This window comes from Astyanax mexicanus, chromosome 2 (assembly GCF_023375975.1).
Source record: "Astyanax mexicanus isolate ESR-SI-001 chromosome 2, AstMex3_surface, whole genome shotgun sequence".
Taxonomy (NCBI): domain Eukaryota; kingdom Metazoa; phylum Chordata; class Actinopteri; order Characiformes; family Acestrorhamphidae; genus Astyanax; species Astyanax mexicanus.
In genome coordinates this window covers 78620394-78639777 of record NC_064409.1, presented here as the reverse complement: position 1 = coordinate 78639777, position 19384 = coordinate 78620394, and the positions used below count along the sequence as shown (strand labels likewise).

Here is a 19384-nt window from a genome sequence, read left to right as displayed (position 1 = left end):
GTGGCTCTTGATGCATCACAAAGACTTGCTGGCTTGGTCACAGATGCTCCAGCAAGACGTGCACCAGCAATTTGTCCTCTTTTGAACTCTGGTATGTCTCCCATAATGCTGTGTGCATTGCAATATTTAGAGCAGAGCTGTGCTCTTACCCTGCTAATTGAACCTTCACACTCTGCTCTTACTGGTGCAATGTGCAATTAATGAAGATTGGACACCAGGCTGCTCCAATTTAGACATGAAACCTAAAATCCCACACTAAAATAACAGGTGTTTCAGTTTTACTGTCCAACCTCTGTATATCTTCATATCATGTGAAGCCGGTGTTTCAGGGAGCCTCCATGTCTATGTTACCTTCTGGCTCTCTGCCTTTAGTTAGGCTGTTTTCTTTGGGGTTCCCTCTGGTCATTTAAAAAGTCTTACAATGTCTTTAATTAAAATAATGGTAATTAAGGTCTTAATTGTACAACTGATGCTCTCAAACACTTTATTAAGAGACAAGAAATTCAAGTAATTAACTCTTGATGAGTTCAGCACAGCTGTTAACTGAAAGCCTGAATTCCAGGAGACTCTACCTCATAAAACTGACTGAGAAAATCCAGCAGAGATGAATAAAACTGATCATCTAAGAAAGTTCTCTATTCTGTTTTCTCTCTCTTTCTCTGTATCTCAGACTCTGGAGGCGGTACTGAGTTTCCGGTACAGTGGGGGGATGGGGCAGGTGGAGGGATACTACAGGGAGATCAGTCTCGGGGTGAAGGTGGATGTGGAGCCGTCAGTCTTCTTCACCAGGGTCAGCACACTGCCAGCAACCAGGTACACACACACACACACACACACACACACACACACACCTAGTCTTTTCTTAATATTTGTTTACTTTTTTTATTATTATTACTCTTGCCATTCATTTTGTTTCTCAATATTTTATTAATTTCTCATATTTTTACATAATTTTCTGTCTCTTTTCTAAATTTATCTTCTCGCCTCGTCTCATCTCATCTATCCTTCATTTCTCTTATCCTTTCTCTTCTGTTTTCTCCTCATGATTATTTTCTATTTGACGCTTCTCTTAATTTCTTTTCTCGTCTCACCCTATCTCGCCTCTTCTCGTCTCATCTCATCTCATCTCATCTCATCCCCTCTTTATTTTTCAGTTCAATTAATTCTCTTGGCATTCCTTATCTCTTTTTTTTAAGTCTCTTTTCTTAATTTGTCTTCTCGCCTCGTCTCGTCTCATCTTCATTTCTCCAATCTTTTCTCATTTTCCTTCATTTATCTTCTGTTATTTTTTCCTCCTCATTTTGATTATTTTCTGTTTGTCTTTTCTCCTAATTTCTCACCTCACTTTGTCTCATCCCATCTTATCTTATCTTTTCTGTATTTCTCCTATCCTCTTTTCACTTCAATTCATTTATCTTATCATTTGTCCTCTCTTCTTCTTTCTCCTCATTTAGATTATTTTCTGTTTGTCATTTCTCTTATTTTTTTCTTTTTACCTCTCCTTGCCTTGTCTCGTCTCGTCTCATATCTTTTTCATTTCTCTCATTATTTCTCTTTTCATTTTTCTTAATTTCTCTTACAATTTTTGTTCTCTTTTTCTCCTCATTTCAATGATTTGCTGTTTACATCTCTTCTCTTAATTTCTCGTCTAATCTCTTCTTTATTTCTCCAGTCTTTTCTCATCTCATTTCCCTTATTTGTTTTTATCATTTTTTCCTTTTTTCCTTTTGATCATTTTCTGTTTGTCACTGATTTTATCTTCTTGCCTTTCCTTGTCTCTTCTCATCTCATTTCCCTTCATTTCTCTCATCCTATCTCTTCTCTTTTTTTCCTCATTTTGTTTATTAAGTGTTTAATTCTCTTCTCCTAAGTTCTCGTCTCATCTTGTCTCTTCTCATCTTGTCTTCATTTATATTGGAAATTTTTCTTCTCCTTTTTATTTTGCTTTCTCTTTCTCTCGTGTCTCAGGGTCGGTGTGATTGTGGATTCTGATTGGATGGGTTGGTTCTGTGGTTCTGCACTGAATAATTTAGCTGAGTGGTCGTTCACTCCATACGAGACAAATCCCTCTGAATACTTATTACACTCGTCCCTTCCTCTCCTTAACCTTCAAACACCTTTAACACAGAAAAAAACTTTCTCTTCTCTTTATTTCTGTTGTTTCATTGATTTCTTGTCTCATTCATTTTGTTTCCCATCTTTCCTTTCTCATATTTTTTCTCTCAAAATTTTTTTGTCCCTTTTCTTTTTTCTATATTGCTTATATAATTTATAATACAATCTGTATCTATATTTTATTTTTCTTGTATTTCTGTTCATTAGTCTTATACATTTTCATGTCTCATCATTTCTTATAATTTCTCTTATTTTTTTCTATTGATTATTTCATTTTCTCCTATCATTTCTCATTATTTGTAATGTTTTATTTTTTATTAATTGTTATTTATTTACGTTTATCTTATAGTTTATTTACCTTTCTCTTTTATTTCTCGTCATTTCACTCACCATTAAGTCTCATCTGTTCATTGCTATTTGTTCCCCCAATCCACCCATTCAGCTGCCCAGCTATGATGTGTTGCTGTTATGATTGGGGGATGGATGGGTGGATGAATAGACTGATGGATAGATGAATAAATGGATGAACAGATGAATTGATGCAGAAGGCTGGGTAAATGTATGGACTGATGGGCAGTTGGATGATTAGGTGATGGGTGTGGATGAATAACTGGTTGAATAAATCAATAAATAAATGGATGGATGGATGGGTAAATGGGTGAATTGATAAATGGAAGGATGCATGCATAAATGGATAAATGGATATATGGAGAGGTGGATGAATAAATGGATGGATTTAAGAAGAAAAAAAGTGAATGTGCTGCTGTTCCAATACAATACTGTGTGTATAGTACTGTACTATAAGGCACACTGGATTATAAGGAGCATTATGCGACACTAGTAAGGAACAGGGGTGTCACCATGTTTTTCTTCTAATTTAGCAGTAAAGCTAAGCTAAGTAAATGAAACTATAATTTCAGATGGGTCAGACAAGTCGAACAAGAAAACAGATTTATCTCCTGAAAACTGTTTATTTGGGTCAGTAAAGAGCTTCCGTTTATTAAGAGTAAGCTTAGATTCCCAAATTTCCACTAGAGCTGGACAATTTGTATTAGTGGCTAACCACTAGCGATAATGCTAATGCTGTTCCAGCAATGCTAGCTGGGGTTAGCAGCAGACGGCAAAAGAGCTAGCTTTTAACGCGGTTAGCTGCTAATGCTAATTCTGCTCCAGCAGAGCTAGCTGGGGTTACCAGCAGCCTACAGGCCAATAATACTGACCTCTGAACGGCCAAAGAGCTAGCGCTTAGCTTGATTAGCGGCTAATTCTAATACTGCTCGAGCAGTTCTAGCCGGGGTTAGCAGCAGGTTACATATAGTCCGATAATACTACTGAACCTATGAACGGTGAAAGAGCTAGCACTAAGCTACAGTTACTGGCTAATGTTAAGACCGTTCCAGCAGTGCTAGCCAGAGTTAGCAGCAGACTACAGGCCAATAAAACTTACCTCTGAACAGTGAAAGAGCTAGCACTTACTGCGGTTAGCTGCTAATGCTAATACTGCTGCAGCATTGCTAACAGGGGTTAGCAGCTACAGGCCAATAATACTGACCTCTGAATGTGGAAAGAGCTAGCACTTAGCTAAGGTTAGCGGCTAATGCTAATAGTGCTCCAGCACTGCTAGCTATGGTTAGCAGAAGGCTACAGTCTGATATACTCATCTCTAAATGGCCAAAGAATTAGCGCTTATTGTGGTTAGCGGCTTATGCTAATGCTGATAGTACTCAGCCTTAGTGCTGGAGAAACTTTACTGAAAACTCACCCTGTATAACTCTGTACTTCAGCAGAGTGACTTTACTGCTCCTTAATACCTGACTGATAGAATTTATACATAAGGAGAACCAGATTATAAGAAGCACTGATGATTTTTGGGGGAAATTAAAGGATTTACGTGCAGCTTATAGTGCGAAAAATATGGTATATGTATGCATTTCTGTGTATGTATGATTTTAATGTCTCTCTCTCTCTCTCTCTCTCTCTCTCTCAGTACTCGTCAGTGCCATTTGCTGCTGGATGTGTTTAACCCCACAGAGCATGAGCTTACACTCAGCGCCAGAAACCAGCAGCTCATACTGCACTCCAGCGAGTGCCAGAGGTACACACACACACACACACACACACACACTGCCTCATACACACGCTCAGCAAGAACAGCCAGTACACCAGTGAGGCGCACAGTTTTATACTAGCAAATTTCATTGAATTGCAATAATCAAGACTCAAGGCCACACACACACACACACACACACACACACACACACACACATACACACACACACACACACACTCAGTAAGTGGCGTGTTGTGAATGTGTGTGAGTTAATTCAGTTGCGATTATTCTATTTTCCTGCTGATTCAGAGCTGCTGTGTGAACTCTCTCACATTCAGAGCTGTTAATAATTCCTCTGATATTTTTACTCTATCTATCTGTTAGCAGCTACACACACACACACACACACACACACACATGTTGTAGATCAGGGGTCGGCAATTACTGTAAGTTTGGCCACGAGCCAGGTTTTTTTACGTGGCCACAAAAAAAAAATCAGTTTTGTAAAATAAAGTGTAATTGGATGGAGTGCTACAGACTAGCAGCTCTCCAGCCCAGAGGGTTGTTGAACCCAGTGGCAGAACAGTTGATCTCAAAGCAGGTAAACCCAAGAAGAAAGGGAAAAATAAATAAATAAATAAATAAACTCACCGCTCCTCACGCGGGATCAAACCCGTATTCTAAGGATCGCGCTCCAATACACTACCAATGCCCCGGCTAGTGAATTGGGACTCGACCAGGGAAAAAAAACACCCTTATATGGAGATAGGGAGCCCAAGAACAGGCGGACAAACGAGAGCGGGAGGAAACTAAAGTCACGCTAAGTGCGACAAAGTGAGACAGGGTAGGAATGTAAACAAAAGCTCACCAGAGAAGCATTTCAGTGTCACTGCACAATTATCAGGTCATAGGTTCAATGTCACTGTGTCATTGGTCATCAGGAGGTTAGGAGTTTGATCTCACTTCTTGGGTATCAGGAAGTCGTGAAATTGATGGCACTGGTTGATTATCAGGAGGTCACGAGTTTGATCTCACTGCTTGGTTATCAGGAGGTAATGAATTTAATCTAACAGCTTCATTATCAGGAGGTCATGAGTTTGATTTCACTGGTTGTTTGTCAGGAGGTCATGAGTTCGATCTCACTGCTTGGGAGTCAGGAGGTCACGAGTTTGATCTCACTTCTTGGTTATCAGGAGGTCATGAGTTTGAACTCACTGCTTGGTTATCAGGACGTAATGGGTTTGATGTCACTACTTGATTATCAGGAGGTCATGAGTTTGATTTCACTGGTTGTTTGTCAGGAGGTCATGAGTTCGATCTCACTGCTTGGGAGTCAGGAGGTCATGAGTTTGATCTCACTGCTCAGTGTTTAGAGGGTCATAAGATTAATCTGAATGCTTGGTTATCAGGAGGTCATGAGCTTGAGCTCACTTCATTATCAGGAGGTCATGAGTTTGATCTCAAAGCTTCAATATCAGGAGGTCATGGGTTTGATCTCACTGTATGTAAGTTTTTATCTCACTACTCTGTCATCACGAGGTCATGAGTTTGATCTCACTGCTTGGTTATAAAGAGGTAATGAGCTTGATCTTTTAGCTTCATTATCAGGAGGTCATGGGTTTGATCTCACTGTATGATTATCAGGAGGTCATGAGTTTGATCTCACTATATGTTTATCAGGAGGTCATGAGTTTGATCTCACTGTATGTTTATCAGGAGGTCATGAGTTTGATCTCACTATATGTTTATCAGGAGGTCATGAGTTTGATCTCACTGTATGTTTATCAGGAGGTCATGAGTTTGAACTCACTGCTTGGTCATCAGGAGGTCATGAGTTTGATTTCACTACTTGATCATCAAGAGGTCATGAGTTTGATCTTACAGCTTCAATGCTTGTTTATCAGGAGGTCATGAGTTTTTATCTCGCTACTCTGTCATCACGAGGTCATGAGTTTGATCTCACTGCTTGGTTATAAAGAGGTAATGAGCTTGATCTTGTAGCTTCATTATCAGAAGGTCATGGGTTTGAGCTCACTGTATGATTATTAGGAGGTCATGAGCTTGATCTCACTGTATGATTATCAGGAGGTCATGAGTTCGATCTCACTGCTTGGTTATCGGGAGGTCACGAGTTTGAGCTCACTGTTTGGGTAACAGGAGGTTGTGAATTTGAACTTACTACGTATGAGCATCAGGAGGTCATAAGCATAATCTCACTGCTCAGTCATGAGAAGGGCATGAGTTTAATCTCACTGCTCGGTCATGGGGAGGTCATGAGTTTGATCTCACTCATCAGGATGTATTGAGTTTGATTTTACAGTTGGTTATCAGGAGGTCATGAATTTGATCTTACAGCTTTATCATCAGGAGGTCATGGGTTTGATCTTACTGCTCGGTCTTCAGGAGGTCATGGGCTTAATCTCTTTGTCGCATCATCAGCATTTTGTGAACTTCATCTCACTACCAGTTCTCTGATGATACGCTTGATCCCACGGCCGTTTCATCATGAGGTCATGAGTTCCGTCTCGCTGTCTGATCATCAGGAGATTGAGTTCGATTTTGCTACCTAATTATCACGGGGTCATGCAGTTCCATGGTCTGGTCTTCAGGGGTTGTGAGGTGTGTAGAGTTTCCAGCAGCTGGAGCTGAACTGATCTGTCAGCTGATTAATAAGCGCAGACTCAGCCGGGTTATTATGGTGAGTATTGATCAGCTCTGAGTGATTGTACAGTATTGATTATGAATTTATTAGAATGCAGGTCATGGTGGGTGATTTGTACGCCATATTTCAGATTGACTGTTTACGTCAGAGAGTTACAGTACTATATATAGAAACACTGTATACTGGCACGGCCAATCAGAAACCTTCAAATAAAGCAACTTTACAGGAGAAAAAAATAAAAACATCTATATTTGACTCAATGAGACTTTTTTTTTAATCTAAATCTTTATCATTCCTTTATTGGATTTTAGTAAATCATACAATTATATCCAAAATGTTTTTGAAAAATAGCGTTCAGTTAACAGCTGTGCTGAACTCATCAAGAGTTAATTACTTGAATTTCTTGTCTCTTAATAAAGTGTTTGAGAGCATCAGTTAAAGTAAAGTAGTGAAGAGGTAGAGTTACAGGTATACAGTGAATAGTGAATATTTGAGTAATGTTCGAATCCAGATTATGAGAAGCAACAACTACTCAGCTAAATACCCTCAAGTGCAGTTGCTGCAAAGACCATCAAAAACAGTACAATGATGGAACAGGCACTCATCAGGACCGCCCCAACAAAGTAAGCATTGATTGCATTGGTCCATTCATCATGACATTTTTGTACAATATAAATACATTGTGGTAAAAAGTGATACATATATTAATTTAAATTGTTGTTTGTTGCATTCATTTATTAGTTAAGACAGTTTGAAGATAGTTTGAAAGGAAACCCATAAATAATGACAAATACACATACAGGAGTGATGTAATTGTTGTTTTGGTACCACTTTAAAGTAGGCTCATTTATAAAGGGTTTATAAATAGTTTGTAAAGGAGTTTATTAATGGTAATAAATTAAGTTATAAATAGAAAGAACAGTGAAAATTACTTTTTTAACAAATGTAATAAGTTAATATAGAAAGTATGTTTAGTTATTTAATATGGTATTATAGTTAAATGAATACAGTTATTAACAGAAATGTTAATGATGTCTGATGGAAAAGACAAAGTAAGATCTGAGATATAACAGAATAAATTAATGTGGAATCACTATTTGAGACCTTTCTATTTATTAATGCTTTATAACCTAATAAACCACCATTAATAAACTCCTCTATAAACTAATGAATTTGTAAACCTTTTATAAAGGTGTCTTATTTTAAAGTGGTGTTGTTGTATCATCTGCTCAGTTTCATTCTGCTCACATTTCCTCTTTATTCTTTCATTTTCAGTGTTATTTGTGTACAAATGGGAGTCATTGAGTCATTGAATTTGTGTGTATTCATTAATTGGTGTGTGTTTATGAATGTTTGTGTATTATATTTGTGTAATATGAGTTTATGCAAAGCACAGAATATTTTTTGTACCATTTTTTCAGTGATTTCCCTAAACATTTTTCCCTAAAGATTTAGTCTTTAAGTCTAGATCTTCGGCTATTTTTAGGCGTGTGTTTGTTTGTGCATGCAATGCTGCAATGCGTAAATTCCTTCATTACTTTCCTTATTAAGAAGTGCCTGTTGCCGTAGCAACTGCTTCCCAGTGCTCCCAGTTTGACAGAGATTACTTTGACCATTTAGTTTTCTCTCAGGTTTAGTTTACACCAGTTTACAGCGCTGCTGGGCTTTACAGCGCCGCTGCTCCAGCACCATTACTGAACATCACTGATGTTCTCCTGAGGCTGCATGCAATCAAATCCTCCTTACTGTAATTTTCAATCAACCTTTATTTTCACTCAGAAATAGATTGAGTGTGACCCTAATTTACAATGTTTCTGAGCATTTACAGTATAAAAGGTATTAAAAACATTTAATAGGAAATTAAAAATCATAAGGAATAAAATAGTAAAAAAAAAATAGAAAAAAAATATATTTTTTAAATTAACATTTAATATATATGAATAAAATATATAAATATATAAAAAAAATTATACTAAAAGTAAAGAGTTTATCCAATATGAAATAAGATAAAAAAGTAAAAGTACAGTAAAATTATAGAAATGATTAGAAATTGTTAAATGAATAATAATAATAATAATAATAATAATAATAATAATAATAATAATAATAATAATAATAATAATAATCTATAACATTAGAATACAAAATAGTAGTAAATAAATAAAATAAATTTCAATTAGATGGTGATTACTTTGAAACATCTAGTTTAAAGAGCCACTAAACCCTAAACCACATTTTTTATTTATTAATAGCTTAAATGTCTTCTTTTGGAGTAATTAAACATATAAACTTTACTATCCTAAAAAAACACTTTTAATGTGGTGGTTTCTGCACCCTCTCGGGTTCAACTGTGCTATAAGTGAGAATGATGTCACAATATGCAAATCAGTCAGTCAATAATACGATGCCCCCTCCTGACGTCCAACCTTTTTTGGTCTCACCGCTATCGGAGGCACATTAGTAAGTGTATATATACACTCTTTACATGTATATTTAAGTTTGATTTTGTGTCCTACATTGTAAATGTGTAAGATAGCAATGAGCATTGAGACGTGCATTCCTCAGGGTGTACGATAGTGCCTATACGGTTTTCTCATACACCCTGTGCAAGGCACTTTGCGATGCTCATTGCTATCTATTGCTATCTTACATCCCACCAACTGTCTATTTCCACACTTTCCACCTGCATTGTTTAAATAGCAACAGTGCTTGTAAATATATCTACACTGATAGGTGTGGTGGTCTGGAAATGAGGTGTGTTCAGGTACAATTCTGGTCTATTTCTATCTTCTATCTTGGCAACAGAAAACACAGGTGCTCTACTGACTGAATACAACCTAGACAGATGTCAGCAGTCAGACATTCATTGCTATCTTGTTACACACACACATGGACATCCAGCAACAGTGCACAACCTGAATTTTTACATCAGCTATAAACAGAATGAACAAGGACGCGTCTATGGTAGCTGCGCTGTTTAAATAGCAATCTGCCAAAGTCAGAGCTCACCTGGCTCTTAAAGGGAAAAGCAAGTGACACTGATTAACAAAACACGTAATTGATTAAGAGAATTAGTACATGCCTTTTGCAGGTTTAGAGCTGCACAAGGTGTACTTTTCCTGTCGTTATGATAGCAAACACACACTGATATGCCCTAAATCAAGCTGCACAGTGCACAGTTGAAGACACGCCTATAGTTTGCAGAAATAGGGCTGTTCCTTTCTCCTTTTTTTTTCCACTGCAGCGATTTCTCTTCTCCTCCCTCTCTCCGCCTCCAGCTTTAATCCACCTGCAGCTCTGCAGGATTACAGCCGGACCCCCGTTAACCCCCACTTTACTCCATCTAAACGCCTCACACAGCCCACAGGTCTGTAGATAAAAGGGGTTCAGTTTCTCTTCCGTTCTCTTACATGTAGAATAAACAGAGACAGAGAGAAAGAAAGAAAGAAAGAAAGTGTGACTCTTGGACTCTTGGATCCAGTGGTTTATACATTAATGGCTGTGTGTTCAGTTATAAGTAAATTCAGTTATTAGTAAATTCACACTGTAAAACTGTAGCCATATATAAAATATGTAAAATAGATATAAATATATAAATAAATATATAAATAAGTATATATAAATATATAATATATCAAATATATGAAAGACAAAGTGTGACTCTCTTGTATTTTGTATATTTATATATAATATATATATAAATATATAAATAAATAAATAAAAAAAAATATATATACATATATAGTATATAAAATATATGAAAGACAGAAAGTGTGACTCTTGTATTTTGTATATTTGTATATAAAATATATATATAAATATATAAATAAATATATATACATATATAGAATATAAAATATATGAAAGACAGAAAGTTTGACTCTCTTGTATTTTGTATATGTTATATATAAAATATAAATAAATATATAAATAAATAAATGCATATATAAGTAAATATATGTAAATATATAATATATAAAATATATGAAAGACAGAAAGTGTGACTCTCTTGTATCCAGTGCTTTATACATTAATGTGTTGAGTTATTAGTAAATTCAGTTATTAGTAAATTCACACTGTAAAACTGTAGCATATATAAAATATGTATAAATAAAAATATAAGTATATCTATAGGTATAAATAAAATATATAATCAATGTCCAATGACAGTAACTTTACAGAAAAGAGATAAAACCTTCGTAACTTTCAATGTGAAATGAATATATTTTACGTAATTCTATTGGTTCATTCCTCAAGAAATGTAGAAACATTGTAAGGGACAGTCTGTCCCTTACATAAAGTATACTAAAATCCTCAAAAAATAGACAGCAACAATACAGTAATTTTTAATGTCTTTATATGGTGCTTTTTACAATTGATGTTCAAAGAATATAAATAAAAAAAATCAATAAAATTAAAAAATGAACAAAACAAACTCTCAAACATAAAATGTGTAAAATAGGTTGCCAGGTTGTTCACAATCAATGTACACAAATTAGTTGAAAACCTTTGCTTATAGAAGTATATAATCATATTCATAGCGAAATTGAGCCAATATAGAGTAAAATAAACTACAGACAACATTTCTCCCAAATTCCAAATAAAATTATTAATATTTAGTCCTTTAAAGCATTTATTTGCAGAAAATGAGAAATGACTGAAATAACAAAAAAGATGCAGAGCTTTCAGACCTCAAATAATACAAAGAAAACAAGTTCATATTTATAAAGTTTTAAGAGTTCAGAAATCAATATTTGGTGGAATAACCCTGGTTGGTTTTAATCACAGTTTTCATGCATCTTGGCATCATGTTCTCCTCCACCAGTCTTACACACTGCTTTTGGATAACTTTATGCTGCTTTACTCCTGGTGCAAAAATTCAAGCAGTTCAGTTTGGTGGTTTGATGGTTTGTGATCATCCATCTTCCTCTTCAATTTTGTAAAATCAGAGAAACTCATCATTTTTAAGTGCTCTCTTATTATTATTTTTTATATATGTCTTTGTGAGAGTGGTGTGGGTGAGGCTGGGCGGGGTGTGCCGCAGTGTTGCTATGCTTTAGAAAAGTGTGTGTTTGAGAGAGAGAGAGAGAGAGAGACTGCTGCAGAGGCTGTTTCTGCACTGGGTCACAGAGAGGCAGGCTAAAAATAGAAGCGCGATTGCAGCGGCACGTGAGCTAAAAATAACCCTCTCACTCTGACTCTCGCGCTCTCTCTCTCCCTTTCTCGGGCGTAATAACACAATCAGCGCTGCAGAGAAGCAGCACAAAAAAAAGCTCTCTGATCTCTCTCTCTCTCTATGGGTCACTCCCTCTCTCGCGCACACTCTCGCTCTCTCAGATCAGATTGTGTGTAAGAGGGTTTGAGCACTACATTGTATTACTGTTACATAATACAACATTACAGCATGTTTAGATGTGGACGAAAGAGTCTAAAGTACTTTACATTATGCATCTCTCTCTCTCTCTCTCTCGCTCTCTTTATGCTCTCACTCTTTCTTTAAGCTCTCTCTTTATGCTTTCTATCTGTCTTCCTCTCTGTCTCTGCCCCCTCTCTCTTTATGCTCTCTCTCACTCTCTGTCTCTCTTTGTCTCTCTTTTTTCTTTCTTTCTTTTTGTGCCCTCTCTCTCTTTATGCTCTCTCTTTGTGCATTCTCTCTCTCTCTTTCACTTTATGCTCTCTATGATTTCTGTCTTTCTCTCTCCCTCTCTTCATGCTCTCTTACTCTCTTTATGCTCTCTCTCTCTCTTTATGCTCTTTCTTTCTTTAAACTATCTTTCTCTCTCCCTCTCTCTCCCGCTCTCTCTCTCTTTAAGCTCTCTCTCTTTCTCTCTTTTTATGTTTTCACTCTTTTTGTGCTTTCTTGCCTTATGCTGTCTCTCTCATTAGGCTTTCTATCTCTTTCTCTTTTCTCTCTCTCTTTATGCTTTTTATCTCTGGCTTTTTCTCTTTATGTTCTCTCTCTCTCTCTCTCTCTCTCTCTCTCTCTCTCTCTCTCTCTCTCTCTCTCTCTCTCTCTCTCTCTCTCCGTTCTCAGTTTTAATTGCAGCCTGTAGAGCGCACTGTCGCAGGGCGTGTTAAGAGAGAATGCACGTGTCTGTGTGTGTGTTTTAGTGTGTTTTAGTGTGTGTGTGTGTGTGTGTGTGTGTGTGTGTTGATTGAGAGGATGCGCTGATTGTAACGGTGGATAAGAGAGGAACCTGTATGCTGGATTTATCTTGTCTGAGATGAGGCTTTAATTAAGACTGTAGATGAGCATTATCTTCAGATTTGGAACACGGTGAGGATATTACCTCTCCTGAATGATAACAGCAGATCATCATCACTGACACACACACACACACACACACACACACACACAGCTCTAACTGTTCCACTGTTCCCAATCCTTAAAAACACCTCCCTAAAACCCAGTTCTTGGTGATAGTAAGTAGAATAGATCTGTTAATACAGATAAAAGATCCCAAAAGCAGCACATTATTATTATATCCTAATCTGAAGAAACTCAACAACAGATGAGAAAACAAAGTCATCTGTCAGTCTGTCTGTCTGTCCCTCCAGATCATCTATCAGTCTGTCTGTCTCTCTGATTCTCCATGTGCCATCTGTCCGTCTAAATTTATATCAGTCTCTGTCTCTTTCTGTATTTGTTTCTTTGTCTAGCCATCTCTCTGTCTGTCTATCTGACTTTCTGTTTTTCTACCCATCCATGAGTCTGTCTGTCTGTCTGTCTGTCTGTCAGTCTGTTCATCTATCCATCCATCCATCCATCCATCCTTCCATCTATCTATCTATCTATCTGTCTGTCTGTCTGTCTGTCTGTCTGTCTGTCTGTCTGTTCATCTATACATCCATCTGTCTGGCCCTCCTTCCGTCTGTCCGTCCATCTATCGATCCACCCATCCATCGATCCATCCATCGATCCATCCATCCATCAGTCTCTCTCTCGCTGTATGTCTGTCTGTCTGCCTTGCTATCTGCTGGTCTGCCCATCCATCCGTCTATCTGTATATCTATCTGTCTGTCTTTCTTTCTGCATCTCTATCTGTCCATCCATCTGTCCATATATCAATTGATCTCTATGTATCTTTCTCTATATGTATGTATGTATGTATGCCTGTCTATTCATCTACCTCAATGTCTTTCTGTCTGTTTTTCTTTTTATATGTGTGCCTCTGTATCTGTCTGTCATTTTAACCTTCTGTCTGTTTTTGTCTGTCTATTAGTTTCTGTCTCTCTGTTTGTCTGTCTGTCTGACAGATCACGTGACCTTGTCTCTGTTCAGTGTAGCAGTGTCTCCAGTAGATTGTGAGTTATTGTGCAGCAGCAGGAAGGTGCAAGGCATCATGGGAGTTGTAGTATAAATAGCAGGTTCCTCAGCTCTTTATCTGCACCATTTGCTGCTGATTGTATCTGAGGAGGGGTTTGAGGAGCCGTGGGGAGTTATAGCGAGGATAAAACAATAACGCTGAACTATAACAAAGCGTTCTGGGCTGATTGCTTCTCCAGCAGAGAGTTTCACTCCGCTTGAAATGAGGTGAAGATCTACACGCCTCGTCTCTCCTCTCCTCTGTGGAGGAAGAATAATCAGCTCATAATGTGAATGTGAGCTGGTGTAGTTCCTGGAGCGTAATGTATATCGTTCTGCTGGAAAAGGGTTTAAAACGTGATGAAAAGAACGCGTGAGAGGGAGAGTGCTGGAGAACACACATAAAACACACAGTGCGGGACTCGGGCTGTAATGGATCATTCACACTGTGCTGCTTTCAGAAGATTAGAGAAGATTAGACAATTATACACAATTAAAACAGTCGTTAAAACAGACCATTAGAACATCATCATCTTAGATTCATTCTATTACCAGCCTCCACCATCCCCAACAATAAAAATACAACTAGAAAAGACCTCACAGCATATACAGAAACTGCTGAGAACTTCAGGGTGAAAGTTCTAGGTGTAAACTCTGGGTTTCAGTAGTGGAACAATTGGTAGAACTACCCAGATTTCACAGCTTTCATTTGTCTCGGTATGCTCTCCACCATTCTTACACACTGCTTTTGGAGCTCCTGGTGCAAAAAATGTAAGCAGTTCTGTTTGGTTTGATGGCTTGTGATCATCCATCTTCCTCTTCTAGGATAACCTTGTATCTTTCACTCATTTATTCCTAAATCAATTATTTTGGAGTTGTCTTTTATCTTTTTTCCATAGCTCTATATATATATATACCATCATTTTATCTCTGACGCTTTGACTCTTATATTGATTTCTCGATTTTTATCATTGTTTGACAATTCTCTTATATGTGTGTCTCTGCAGGATGGCCATCCAGGTGGACAAGTTTGACTTTGAGAGTCTGCCAATGCCGTCCCACGATGCAGTGCGGCAGAGCACAGTGTATCAGCAGGAGGAGGAGAGGCAGCAGGTCCAGGGTGGACAGATCAACAGCACACTGGACCTGCGCTGGAGCATCATATCCTTCAGTTACCAGCTATTTCTACACTGTTTACACCCTTTATTCTGCTCACTTTAACTCTATATAAACTCTATTCATCTTTATAATCCATATCCTTCAGTTACCAGCTATTTCTACACTGTTTACACCCTTTATTCTGCTCACTTTAACTCTATATAAACTCTATTCATCTTTGTAATCCATATCCTTCAGTTATCAGATAATTCTACACTGTTTACACTCTTTATTCAGCTCACTTTAACTCTATTTAAAGGTCTAATTCCATTGTTTTTTAATTAGTTGTGTCTCTAGAATGAATGAAGCCATGTGAGCCGTTTTTTTGTGAAAAAAGTGTTCAGGTGTTTCTATTTAGCCCTTTAGCTTTAGATCACTGGATTAGTGGTCTCTGAAGAAAGACAGGTTTTGGCTCTTGCTCTTGAATATTCATACATGCAAATATATCGTCTCTTACTTGCTAACTGCACTGCATCAGAGAACGCCTACCTGCCTTCAACTCCCACAGTCAATTTTACAGCTCTAAACTCAAAGAACAAAATGTTTTCAGACATTCTTTAGCCTTAGTTATAAAGATATAGAACTGAGTGCTAGATAACGTTAAGCCTTAAACTTCACTTAACGTCAGGCTCTAGCTGCCCTACGGCCGAGAAACGATATCAACGCTGCAGTGCGAGTGCAAGCAGAGTCTCTGTAAAACACAGAATCAACCGGAGATCCGATTTAAACCTACAATTACTTACACAGGATAGCTTTAGTTCTGTCTGTGGGCGATCGCTAGCCGAGGTGGGTGAGGCCATAAACTCACTGGTTTTCTAAATATTTTCTTTTACTAGCTACTGCAATGGAGGTTGAGGAAGAGTTTCATGTGCAGCATCATAAACACAACTCCTACTGTATTATACAAAGGACAAGAAAAAGTGAATTTTAGCAGAAGAAGACCTTTAAACTCTTTTTATCTGTATAACCATAGCCTTCAGTTATCAGATAATACTACCCTGTTTTAACTCTTTATTCCGCTAATTTTACTTATATTTAAAGCTGTACATCCTGTTCTTTACTACTGTTTCCATGTAAAATGGCAAATTGCTGTATACTTATTTTTGATGACGACTTCAATCTTTCAGCTAGAAATGTGTATGTATATTTCTAAGCACTCAGGATATGTGTTGAAATTATTTACCCAAATAACACAGCTAACTTTAACTGTATATAAACTCTGTTCATCTGTATATCCATGTCCTTAAGATATCCTTCAGTTATTATCTTTTATTCAGCTCCTATTAACTCTCTTATATAAACTCGATTCATTCAATTCAACAGTGTTTTATTATGTCAATTTTTCATCTTAATTTAACTCTGTTTAGCTAAATGCTCTATCATGTCCTTCAATTATCAGCTATTAGTGCTCAAGTGTGTGTCGTTTTCATTTGTGTGTGTGTGTGTGTGTGTGTGTGTGTGTGTGTGTGTGTGTGTGTGTGTGTTTGTGTGTGTGTTCTCTGAGGGTTAATATCAGCATCTGCTTTTAACATCTGGTGCTGTAGTACTGTGCTGATAAACACACACACAGACACACACACACACACACCACAGTACCACCATATGTCTGTGTGTGTGTGTGATAGATGGGGGCGTGTCAGACGGGGAGCAGACAGACCCTGTCCTCCTGTGGAGTGACCTCTGACCCCTGATCATGTCCTCTCAACACCTGCTTGGTTCTGACAGCAGGGTCACACACACACACACACACACTCGCACACTCACACTACACACACACACTTGTGCACACTACACACACACACACTACACACACACACACAGGTTTAATTTAGATGTTCTGGGGACTACACATGGCTTAATGATCATTGAGAAAGAGAGGGAGAAAGTAAAGACAGAGGAGGAGAAGAAGAGATGAAGAGTTGGAATTAGAAAGGCATGAGGGGGAGAGATAGAATAAGAAAAGGGGAGGTGGGGAGAGAGGTGAAAGAAGAAAAGATTGATGAAGAGATGGTAAAAAGATGAGGAAAGTTGCAGGGAAGAGGAGAAGAAAACATGGAGAAGAACTGGAGGAAGAGATGGACATTTGCAGAAAGAGCAGCAAATGTGGAGAAAGAGGAGAAAAGAGCAAAATGAGCGGTGGAGTGATGAAGAAAGTAAAGGAAAGGATGAAGAGAGTGAAGGAGGGATGGAGAAAGAGGAGTTAGGATGTGAGGGAAGAAAAGTTAAATGGAAAAAGAATGATGGAGTGAGTATGAGAAAGTTATGCAGAAAGAGGAGAAAAATGAGAGAGAGAGAGAGAGAGAGAGAGAGAGAGAGAGAGAGAGAGTATTGTCCTGTGTGACTGTTCCCACTGGGAGTGTGTGTCCAAGTTCATAACAAGCTTCAGGCAGAGACGACCTTGCAACACACACACACACACACACACACACTGTAACTGAAGGATATTGACATACAGATGAATGTAGCTGAATGTAAGCTGTGAGTTGCAAGTGTGAGTTGTGAGTGTAAACTGTAAGTGTAATCTGTAAATTTTGAGTGTAAGTGTGTGTTTTGAATTGTGAGTGTGTGAGGGTTTTGAGTTGTGAGTGTAAGTGTGTGATTGTTTTGAGTTGTGAGTGTAAGTGTGTGATTGTTTTGAGTTGTGAGTGTAAGTGTGTGATTGTTTTGAGTTGTGAGTGTAAGTGTGTGATTGTTTTGAGTTGTGAGTGTAAGTGTGTGAGTGTTTTGAGTTGTGAGTGTAAGTGTGTGAGTGTTTTGAGTTGTGAGGGTAAGTGTGAGATTGTTTTGAGTTGTGAGTGTAAGTGTGTGATTGTTTTGAGTTGTGAGTGTAAGTGTGTGATTGTTTTGAGTTGTGAGTGTAAGTGTGTGATTGTTTTGAGTTGTGAGTGTAAGTGTGTGATTGTTTTGAGTTGTGAGTGTAAGTGTGTGATTGTTTTGAGTTGTGAGTGTAAGTGTGTGATTGTTTTGAGTTGTGAGTGTAAGTGTGTGATTGTTTTGAGTTGTGAGGGTAAGTGTGTGAGTGTTTTGAGTTGTGAGGGTAAGTGTGTGATTGTTTTGAGTTGTGAGTGTAAGTGTGTGATTGTTTTGAGTTGTGAGTGTGTGTGAGTGTTTTGAGTTGTGAGGGTAGATGTGTGAGTGTTGTGAGTTGTGAGTGTAAGTGTGTGAGTGTTTTGAGTTGTGAGTGTAAGTGTGTGAGTTGTGAGTGTAAACTGTAAGTGTGTAAACTGTAATCTGTAAATTGTGAGTGTAAGCTGTAAATTGTGAGTGTAAGTGTGTGTTTTGAATTGTGAGTGTGTGAGGGTTTTGAGTTGTGAGTGTAAGTGTGTGATTGTTTTGAGTTGTGAGTGTAAGTATGTGAGTGTTTTGAGTTGTGAGTGTAAGTGTGTAAGGGTTTTGAGTTGTGAGGGTAAGTGTGTGATTGTTTTGAGTTGTGAGTGTAAGTGTGTGATTGTTTTGAGTTGTGAGTGTAAGTGTGTGAGTGTTTTGAGTTGTGAGTGTAAGTGTGTGAGTGTTTTGAGTTGTGAGGGTAAGTGTGTGATTGTTTTGAGTTGTGAGTGTAAGTGTGTGATTGTTTTGAGTTGTGAGTGTAAGTGTGTGAGTGTTTTGAGTTGTGAGTGTAAGTGTGTGAGTGTTTTGAGTTGTGAGTATAAGTTTGTGATTGTTTTGAGTTGTGGGGGTAGGTGTGTGAGTGTTTTGAGTTGTGAGTGTAAGTGTGAGATTGTTTTGAGTTGTGAGTGTAAGTGTGTGAGTGTTTTGAGTTGTGAGTGTAAGTGTGTGATTGTTTTGAGTTGTGAGTGTAAGTGTGTGATTGTTTTGAGTTGTGAGGGTAGATGTGTGAGTGTTTTGAGTTGTGAGGGTAAGTGTGTGATTGTTTTGAGTTGTGAGGGTAGGTGTGTGAGTGTTTTGAGTTGTGAGGGTAAGTGTGTGATTGTTTTGAGTTGTGAGTGTAAGTGTGTGATTGTTTTGAGTTGTGAGGGTAGATGTGTGAGTGTTTTGCGTTGTGAGTGTAAGTGTGTGAGTGTTTTGAGTTGTGAGTGTAAGTGTGTGATTGTTTTGAGTTGTGAGTGTAAGTGTGTGAGTGTTTTGCGTTGTG

General features: G+C 37.8%; 1 protein-coding gene across 1 annotated transcript in view; it reads left to right on the top strand.

Annotated features, from left to right (window-relative positions):
• Window positions 1–495: 495 nt before the first annotated feature.
• LOC125799083 (trafficking protein particle complex subunit 9-like) overlaps window positions 496–19384 on the top strand; it is a 141213-nt gene continuing 122324 nt past the window's right edge. Inside the window, exons 1-3 of the mRNA XM_049474916.1 lie at window positions 496–813; window positions 4103–4210; window positions 15141–15294. Coding sequence (XP_049330873.1) covers window positions 605–813; window positions 4103–4210; window positions 15141–15294 — 471 coding nt within the window. The 5' untranslated portion in view covers window positions 496–604. The remainder of the gene's footprint in view (window positions 814–4102; window positions 4211–15140; window positions 15295–19384) is intronic.